Source organism: Argopecten irradians, chromosome 13, assembly GCF_041381155.1.
Source record: "Argopecten irradians isolate NY chromosome 13, Ai_NY, whole genome shotgun sequence".
NCBI classification, from domain to species: domain Eukaryota; kingdom Metazoa; phylum Mollusca; class Bivalvia; order Pectinida; family Pectinidae; genus Argopecten; species Argopecten irradians.
In genome coordinates, this window is record NC_091146.1 from 31,776,816 (window position 1) to 31,787,780 (window position 10,965).

The window sequence follows — 10,965 nt, forward strand, 5'->3', positions numbered from 1 at the left end:
GGAGGATGTTTCTTAATTCGCTGATTCGCTACGTTTCACACTCACATCACATTACATATATGGGAGAATGTTCTTTTATATTCTTATCTGATAATAAGCCCTCATAGGCAACAAGAACATATTGAGGCCATTTTGAAACAAACAAGGCCAAATATTTAACAGGAAACACGTCCGAAATTAAAAAAAAAAGTTTCCTGTCGACTTAAGGTGGAGCTATATAACTTACTGGAAAGAGTTTATTTTACAAACACGTGCCGATTACATCAGAATTGAGGGCCCTAGCGTGTACATTTTCAGTTATTAAAGAATTCTTCTCTCAAAATAATATCCCAACACACCTTACAGTATTATTTCTTTCCAAATTGCCTTCCTGTACCTGTCTCTCTGGTATCATGGACCGACACACTTGTTTTGATTTTGAATTGATTCCTTTGCAATGTTAAGTATGTTGCAGACCAAATGTTTTCGTTACTATTATTAGAGCAGAATTGTCCCTCATTTGGACCGAGCCTCATGTTTATAGAAAAACTGTTTCCTTTTAATGAAAGATGTTTAAGACCAGTAAGAACCAAAACTTTCAACTATACAATAGAAATTTCATAGTGGATCCCTCCATCATATATTGGTTTCCTGTGCTCTAAATTTGAAGTTTCAGACTAAATATGGGTATAATTCATCAAATCGTTAATAAACCTTACATGTTAAAACGCAGTGTTGGCAGACGGAAAAAAAAAAAAAAAAAAAAAAAAAACAGACGTCGTACCAAAGTACAACATTACCGACCATTCGCACCAGAAAAAGTAATAAATAATAAAAGTATTATGTAGCTGTAATAGCTGCAAAGTGCCCAAGGCATAATAAATTAGGTTTTATAGTTATTTGTTTTCCTTATATAACACTAATGAGAAACTGTCTTGGTGACCGTAAGAAAAAGACTGTGAAACGCCGAGTCTGGCAATTGTATTATTTATCGCGAGTAAATAAGCCCATCGAGCATATATAAGCCCCTTTTTGTTGTTATTGTCACTTAGGTTTCTAGATGTTTGTTTGTGATGTAGTACGTGAAGGCAAGGTTCGTTTTGACTTCAACGCACAGAAACAATTCAAACGTGCCTTTAATTAATTTATGTGGAACATACTGAAAAAAAATGAAAATCAAATTAGTTATCTTACTGTTTACAGTAGTCTATCCTTCCGGTGTGGAGGGTCTTTGTGAAAATGACCAATTCAGCAGAATTCATCGAGTTGACCTTTCGGATATCAGTTCAGACAAACTCACTTTAAACATGGAAATGAGAAGCCTGACGATGTGCGCAAAATACTGCATGACTGAAAACGGATGCAAATCTTTCTCTTTCACGGATAACACCCGAACCTGTGACACCTATTCCAAAGCACTAATGGAAACGACTGCTGGTCCATCGAGTTCAACGAAATTCTTCTCAAAGCCACCACGTAAGTGTCCTGTCGTTAAAGGTCAATTACATTTCCAAAACGGCTTTCGATTTTTAAGATGGAAAGTAAAACCAGATTGTTAATTTCGTAAATTAAAAACGGTTTTAGCTTTTGCTTAAAGATGCTCCACCGCCGACAAATGGTATTTTATCACTATCAAAAACAAGAGCAGACGATTTAGTATTTTTCTTCAGTCACCAAAGTTACTTACTTTACACTATTACCACCATTGAAAAGTTTGAGCTTCTAAGTTTACTTCAAATTAAGATATGAAAAATAATTAATTGCATCCCGAAAAAATCCGTGGTACTATATCCTATATGGAATGAAATACTGATTGCGCATGCACCAAAGGCAAAACGAATTATTTTATATTATTTTTTGTGTTAGTTAAACATATATATACACGATTAAACACCAATTATTGTTCAAATAATGAATATCATTTATGCTCTGTCGGCAGTGGAGCATCTTTAATACTACCTTTCTCATTATCTTCTGAACAATTTCATTATAATGAATTTAATGTTAATTGTTATAACGTGGGTTGTCATATGTTTCCCGCCGTCGTCCTAATTACTGCGCATTAGTTGACTATCATTGTGCCAGACGGCAAAACAGCGACATGAATCACCACAGGTAAAATGAATAATGTGGAAACTAGTAGATGTTATGGAGTATTAATTTGTTTTTGAACTTGATTCTGTATTGTGTAAACTATGTGGAAAACCCAGTATTGATATTGTGCTTCACTTTTTGCTCGAATGTCTTAACCTGTTTTAAACTCGTGACCTAATGATGGATGGAGTAGTGAACGCTATAGATGTTCCCTCTTATATTTTGATTAAAAATTTAGATGGCACAAACGAATGTAACTTCTTATTGGAAGATCGTCCGTGTATGAAACTGCATGAGTATGAATGGGAAAATTTAATGGTGAAATGCAAGTAAATATCCAGGAAATGCTGAAAGTGATGAACACAATTCTTCACTTTTCTGTATCTTTATGTATTATTTATCATGTAAATATATATGTGCTGTATTATGTGAATTGAAATATATTGTTTGATTGACATAATCTCTTGTAAAAAGAGGAAATATAGAATGTCTGTTTGTCTATCAATCTGTCTTCCTGTCTGTCTACCAGAAACTTAATTTGGTTCATTTGGTTCAAATTGATCAAATTTTGAGTTACCGGAAACTTGTTGTTAAGATCGTGGCCTTTATTCCGGAATGGTACACATACAAATATTGAAATATTCATAAATGATAGACAAATGAGGCGATGTTTCGGACAGGGATTATAATTAGACAGTTTTTCAGTTCGAATCGCATTTAGAATATATTTTGCACTCAATTTCAAATAAATATCGAAAATGCCTGTGTTTTATTACTTTTTCATTATACATTGTGTTCCTATAATCGATTTATTTCTTCCACCAATTCACAAAACGATTTTAATAAAAACGTGCTATTATGTTTCTATAGTTGTCCAAGACCAACCGATACTGTGTATTTTCAACCCAGGAACGAATACACGGATATACATGTAGGTTAAAGCTTCCTCTTTTAACTCAACCATATATTATTTATCATTACTATTGATTTTGAGCAACGACGTTTTCTATATTTAAGAAAATGTAACCCGTTTCAAAGATATAATTTTAGGCATTTCGTCTCTAGGGCCGCAACAAAAAACTGATAAATTATTTAGTAAGGATTTACGTGGTGTTTTGTTTGTTTTATTTTTATTTCTTGTTGGATTTTTTCTTTTTTTTTTCTTTAATATGTGACGACATATCGACTGTATATAACCTTCCTCACACGTGCGGACGAAAATAATAATTAGATTTGTTTGTTTGTTTATTTGTTTGTTTAATTAAATATTGTCCTATTAACAGTCAGGGTCATGTAAGGTCGGCTTTCCATGTATTCTGTGTTTAGCAAGGAATGCAGCGTCATATCATACTCCGTCTTTACATCAAATAAAATGAAGTCACAATCATTACCTACCCACAAGCGATGATGAAACTAATTTTTATGTAAGACGAAAAATATTTGTTTCAGTGTTGCGTGAAACGTATTTTTATGCAAGACGAAAAATATTCGTATTGATGTAGGGTGAAACGTATTTTTATGTTAGACGAAAAATGTTTGTTTTGATGTAGGTTAAAAAAATTTTGTATGTGAGACATTTTTTTTTCTTATCTTGGGCGATATTTTACATGCTCACATTAAACTTGTTTTAAGGAGAGGCCGTGTATATGCTTGTTGCCTTTTGACCTACTCCGAGTCTTTAACAACAGACAATAAAATATTCTGAAATGACAACAACGTGTTACATGAGCACGCAAAGAAAACTATTATTCACCATACATCCAAAAAAAAATTACTGATATGTATCAAAGAAAATAATATAATTTCTTTCATACCTACACGTGTAATACTGGCTGGTCCAGGGCAATACACTCATGTCTCCTGAGGCTGTATTGCATGGCTACCCATGCAATAAAGACTCGTGACATAACGATGTCAACAAAATATCTATTTCCTCAGTAAAATTTCACATATTTTTTTCACAAATATGACTGGTTTTACTATAAGAGATACAAACAACGGAATTTGTGTTGAAAATATCATGCTATTTTTCATGTATGGGAAATTGACTTCTAGTCGAGGATTTCTTCGAATTTATTTCAAAATGGCGGGATATTATAGCTGTAAAATTGCAATAAAACGTCGAGGTATGAATGAAAAATACTCTTTCATAAGTGGATATGAAGGATAGGGATATTCTACCCTCGGGATCACAAAATGTTGTAAAACCCTCGCCAAGCCTCGGGTTTTACTACATTTTGTGACCCTCGCGTAGAATATCCCTATCCTTCATATCCACATTTGAAAAAGACTAATATTCTGTGCCTCTGTAGATGTCACACCTAGTATATTTACCGTGTTATACATTGTAGCCTCCGGCGTTTACGAATATACTATCATAGGCGGACCGACTATACAGGTTTACCTAGATATGGATACAGAAGATGGTCCGTGGATTGTAAGTACAGCAAAATACAGGCCGTTATGATGGAAACAGAATGCGTATGATCATCGTAAACACATACTTTACCAATTACGACAAAATTGATGTAAGGAACATCAAAATCTATGAAACATGCAGCGTTCTTATTTGTTGCGCATGCTCAGCGTTAACAAATATTTAATATTATCATAAAAAATAATGACTTATGAGTTTTATTAATATTTGTGAAATTGAAAATTAATTTATATCAAGAAATAGCTATTTAATGTTGTGGAAAACGTATATTTACTAAACGTAATGGCATAAACATCACGTTTTTCTTTATCCAATCAAAAAAATCATCGTGGGCCATTTAGGCATGTGACTAGAAAAGTTATACGGGTCATTTAGGTACAGGACTAATAGAGGATTGGTGCATCACATCGTTTTTATTGTAATAAATTGGTATTCTCATCTAAAACTGTGTCCGTTTTACTACATTGTACTATTCTTTGATATATTTAAAGGCGTTTTCAATTCTATCCAGGTGGTACAGAGACGAACAAGTGCTGACGTGGATTTCTATCGGAACTGGGCTGACTATAAGAATGGATTTGGGGGTCTGCTGGGAAACTTTTGGCTTGGTAAGTCATCTTGTAGTGTATTTACATGCTGACTGTTATATGCATGTCAGATCCAGTCATATTCGGTCACATCCGGTCATATTTGATTAGATCTGGTCATATTTGGTCTTATTTGATTCTCAGTGGGTTTTTCTTTCTCTCGACCACAGGAAATGACAAAATTCACCTGCTGACAAGCACCCCGATGATCCTACGTGTTGTACTGGAGGGATGGGACGGAACTACAGGATATGCCCAATACTCGTCTTTCCAGATAGCTAATGAGGCTCAGAATTATAGACTGTCCGTCTCGGGATTTTCCGGTAGCATTTCATGTAAGTGCCTTACTTGCTAGTGCACACAGCATATTTGTGTGCGTTATATTATCTTTTTTCTTGAACCGGCCCATATTTTCTTTGGCTCAATCCTGTTTATATCGGCTTAACCCCAGTTGTGCTAGTCCCGCCATTTGTGTTCTACTGGTCGAATGCTAAACCCGCCTTTTGGCGTTCCCTAGAAAAAAAAAAGAGAAGTCATCAGGTCTTTTACGGTTTTATATTGTCTTCTGAGTCTTCAGTGGTAATACTGATCTACCCGCTGTAATAAACAAGCGTCACATGACACTGCAGTTCATAAAAAGTTATATAATATGTGTTTAATAAAATGTAATAGAATTATTATAAAAACGTCGTAAAACACACTTTTGCCTCTAGATATGACAAAAAAGGGATACTCTATCTTCGAAATCACCAAATGTTGTGAACCCATGGCAACGGTGTTTACAACATTTCGTAAGCCTGGAGTAGAATATCCCTGTTCTTCATATCCACATACTCCATAATCAATTTTTTTATTTTTTTTTTATTCAACAACCTTTTTCACATATCATATACAATACAAGGGGATTGAAATAGAAAAGTATAACTCAATTTCTTATGCAGCAAACAACACAACCGTCTTCGCCCGTTCTTATATTTGTAGGTTGGTAAATTATTTTAAACGTCCTGTTATTATTGGACAATTTTTTTTGTGTTTCACGTTACATGCGAATTTCTGTATATAGAAACATATGGTAGAAGTATAAATAATGTAACATTTAGCAAACGTGGGATCAAAGCACAACAAAACTACAGCTCAAGCCATTGAATTCCATTAAGTATTATTATTCATACAATTGTCCTCACATTTCCTTGATGCTGAACTATAAATAGGTGCAAGAAACTATTTCATAGAAGATCTCGTTCAAGGGACAGAACTCGGAGTCTTCTTTAAGAGCGGACGTGAAATTCAAATCTAAAACTGAGGTGTTGTCAAGGGCGACACAATGACGTTCATATTGTCTGTTTTTACGTCCTTTACACAGCTAGTGTCATTTAAGAATTGATTTATAAGGTGGAATACCTCAACAACGAAATTAAACTCGTAACCCACAGGTTGGGAGTTCGTAGTTACATATAGGGACACCTTCACCGCTCGGCAACCGCGACCCAAATTACGCGAGGAAAGATCATTTAGAACAATACATTATAGATAAAAAAAAAGTTTTTTAAAATAAATGAATTGTTTTGAGTTATGGAAGGTCATGATGAACTGTGGGGGATGTTCTGCTTAAGATGTTTGGCAGTTTGCTTCAGCTCTGAGGTAGTGAAAGTAAGCAAGATTACTCCTTCATAAAAAGAGTAATGATAATATATTGATTTATAAGAGAGTTACTTTTTTTACCTTGCGCTTATAAACCCTACCATGTACAAATATTTCCTGTTTACTGTGTTTCCAACACCTGTATCAGCAAAGCATTACAGCTCGCGCCCACTTGCTCAAAAGGAAATTAGGCTTAACACAGTTTAACGACAATTTTTAAATCAAGATACAATAATTTTTTTGAAATACGAATTTTACAAAATTTTATAAGAATTTTAAGAACTCTATTTAATACTTACTTGCTGATTTGGGTGAAGATATAATCACAAAGGTTGCAGTAAATGGAAAAAAATATAATTGACAGTTTGAAATATTTTTGTTATTACAATATTTCGAAATTAGAGTTCATACATTTTCAACTCAAGTTAGTAGGGAACGCTAATAATATCGATTATATTATGTCTAAGTCTGTATTTGTCATTTGTTTAGCTGACGCATTAGGGCCTCATAATGGTTACGACTTCTCAACCTACGACAGGGATAACGACATCAAAAATCAAGAACACTGTGCGTCGACCTACAAAGGCGCCTGGTGGTACTTTAACTGCCTCAGCTGTAACCTAAACGGCTTGTATATGGTCGACGTCGGGGATACGGATGTCACATCCATGCTTTGGCAGGATTTCCCTCGGAACGACATTGGGGCACCACTGAAAAAATGCACCATGATGATTCGGAAACCATAATATGGCTTCGTGATGAAACTTTAAATGCACGTAAGGAGACATTCATTGGTTTAAAAGTGCCCCAGATATACCATATAACGGGTACATTTCGAGGTTGATATATTTTCACTGAAATCCGCGAATTTTGAACAATATTTAAATATTCAGAAACTCAATGACGTTCCTTTCAACAAACGTTCAATGAATCAATGAACCACAAACTCTGACCTCCATGAACATGCCACATATAACTGGAAAATATTTATCCCCCGATTTAAAGCGGCACACAGTACTTAAATACAAAACAACTTAAAGATATTCTCCCGACGATAGAGCATAAATAGTTTATTCTTTGGAAACTTACTCTACAGGGATGAAATTATTAACCTAAAGATGTTTTACCGCTGGCAGATCATAAAATATTTTATTGGATGTCTCATCGTGTATGATAAACACAAAAATATATAATATTACAAAATAAAAAAAGATGATGATGACTTCTGGCAGCTGATGACTACAGTTTAAACTTTTAATTTTTCAACATAAACACGGTAGGAGAGTAGGAAATAATCGAATAACATTCATTAAGCATCTGGAGGCATTGAATAGTAAATACGTTTGATGTTTATTTTTAAAATTCCACCTAGACTAGTAACAACAGTAGGCCTAGGCTAATCCTACTGTATGTATACGATTTTTATTTTACGGAATGGAGTACTAAGCATAAGAGAATGTATCTGTTCAGAAGTGGATTATTTCAACGGAGAACACACTATACTTTTAATTGACCGTGTCCTTAATACATGGAGCTACAGGTAAAAAGGAGTACATATCAGGCATGGGGTAATCGTAATCGTGTAATCGTAATTGATTGTAATTAATTACATTTTCTCAAGTAATCGACAGTAATCAGTAATCGAAGGCTATTTCGATTACTTGTAATCGTAATTGATTACAGTAAAAATTTACTGTGTAATCGTAATTACATTTCCATTACTTTTCAATTTCATTATACCTATCATATAGTTGAATTTAGCAGGTAGTATACTAAGTTTAGAAAGTGTAAAGTTCATCGTGTCTGCTGTAGTTCAACTAAAACTGAAGATAGATGTGACAGTGTTTAGTATTGTTTATAAAAATCTTTTTATATTTAGTTTTCTGACGAACTGTAAGGCTCAAAGAAATAAAGAATACAAATGAATTGTCTATACAGGTACACTTTATAGCTAATTTTAAGTTTCACCAGTGTGCCCATGGGCATAAGAACATATTGTATTAAACAATAGAAAGCATTGTTTTCATAAAAGTCAACAGGTATTGACTAAGATCAATCCAGTTGTTTCACGGAGTATGTCGTCAGATTTCCAATGAACTTGTTGTTTTAGGAAACAATGAGAAGTCAATTATGTTTGATATTCCTAGTAGCGTTTTCTTCCAAGTAATCGATTATTAATTAATTACATTTTGAAGTAATTGTGCCCATGCCTGGTACATATACATGTATCCAAATTATAAACATGCATGCACCGGGTGCATGTCATAAAAGCGTGAAGTGCATCAATTGATACTGTTTTCATATGTTGTTTTTAAATTAAACTTGTTACAAAATCATAAGGTTGTAACTGTCATCACGAAGCAGAATTTAAAATCGATGCTTATTTAGTTTGACACTAATTTCAAAATGTAAAAAAAATCCAGAAAAATGATAAAACAATTCTAGTCTTTGATTTTCGGTCAATACATGGTTATATCGACTACAGAAAAAAATTCGACATCGGACTACGTCCTCGGTCAATATTTGTTTTTTGGTCGATATAACTATATGTCGTTTGGTTTTGTTTGATTAGTTTAACGTCCTATTATTAGCCAGGGGCATTTTTTTCCAAAAAAAATAATTTTATTCAATAATCAATTTATACATAAGAATATGTAACATACATTTAAACATTCAAAACAAAATACACAACATATTGCATGTAAATTCTTTGTAAGTATATTCACATGCACACACTTTCACTCCATTGAAATTGAAACAATGTAATCATTACAGAAGCAAAGATTAGTCAGAATATAGCTGGAGAGAAATATATATAAGTAATGATAAGTTAAATAGAAATAAATGAAAATACAATCTCCCCTCTCTTACATAAAAATGAAACTTGGACTAATTACGCAATTTCGTGATTAGCCGAAACCCATCACATGATAGGGAAATAAAACATGGATTTCCCTCGGGGAGAACAAATATCGTAATGACCTGTGCGCGTACCTCCATGGTGACCGCACATTTTTCACACGGAGTCATATCCTTTTTATTGTATACAACTGACCAACGAAGCGTAAAATGACAATTTTTATCGATTGCGAATTTAGGTAATATTTACTCCTAGTCTAGTGTATAAATAAACATTTTAACGGCACATTTACCCTCAGATGTAATATCACACTTTCGGGAATAAACTTTTTTTTGAATATTTGTCCCCATATTTTTGCATAAAACACATTAACAAATACATGGGACATCAACATTAAGTTGACAGGACATATACATTATATTTTTATAAAAAGATAAAAATAAAAAACCAAGAAAACAAAAACATAAGAAACATAGCATAGCATGCTGAGTAAGTACATGTACGTGTCGGGAAAAACAGTTTGATGATATATTTTGGTTAAGATTAATTTGCATTCTTTGTTTGTTTGATTAATTAACGTCCTATTAACAGCTATGGTCATGTAAGGACGGCCTCCCATGTATGCGTTGTGTTGCGTGTATGTTGTGCGAGGTGCGTGTTTCGGGAGACTGCGGTATATTAATTTGCAAATTACTATATTTGATATATTAGTTAAGTCGGCTATTAGAATCTTAAAGGGAAAAATGTACTTGTCCGTATATTTTTATTGATTTATGAACAGCGATTAGTAAAAATAATATTGGTGAGGGGAGGTAACCCAGATTCACTTACTCAGCAGCCATAAAGACAGGGAAAAAACAGAATAAAAACAAAAATAACCATACATACTACACAATAATGAATAGGAGCCTATGGGTATAAGACATATATGTAGACAATATTGATTTGCAAAGCTAGATATATCTAATAAACTAACTAGAAACCAATATGAATATTCAATACTAAGCACATGTGTATAGATAGAGAAATCATTAACTGAAGATGGTTTGCCAGCCTTCCAATAATTTGTTGAAGTGATCGATACTAATATTTTTTTTCTGTGCAATTAGGTTTTTTTTCAATATTAAATCGATGAAATATTTTTAATATCATTGGAAGTAAGCTTATTACCTTTTCTGGACGAAACATAGATAAGGTATTTTGTATGAAGTATTAAAACAAATAGAGGAAAGTAAGTTTGGTAATTGTTATTTTTCCCGAATAGGATTGACATTAGATCTAGTTCTACATTCTCATCGATTGTATTTTTAAATAATCCATCTAATTAGGTGTTGCCAATGAAATTTAGTTTTTTCCAAAGTAAATGT

The 10,965-nt window shown here is 33.4% G+C and overlaps 1 protein-coding gene across 1 annotated transcript; it reads left to right on the top strand.

The window, feature by feature from the left end:
• Positions 1 to 1,400: 1,400 nt before the first annotated feature.
• Positions 1,401 to 7,855, top strand: LOC138305821 (angiopoietin-related protein 7-like). The gene is made up of 5 exons (XM_069246086.1): positions 1,401 to 1,455; positions 4,386 to 4,510; positions 5,022 to 5,118; positions 5,268 to 5,432; positions 7,228 to 7,855. Exons 1-5 carry the CDS (start codon positions 1,401 to 1,403, stop codon positions 7,482 to 7,484), a joined length of 699 nt encoding a protein of 232 aa, XP_069102187.1. The 3' UTR covers positions 7,485 to 7,855.
• Positions 7,856 to 10,965: the final 3,110 nt, after the last annotated feature.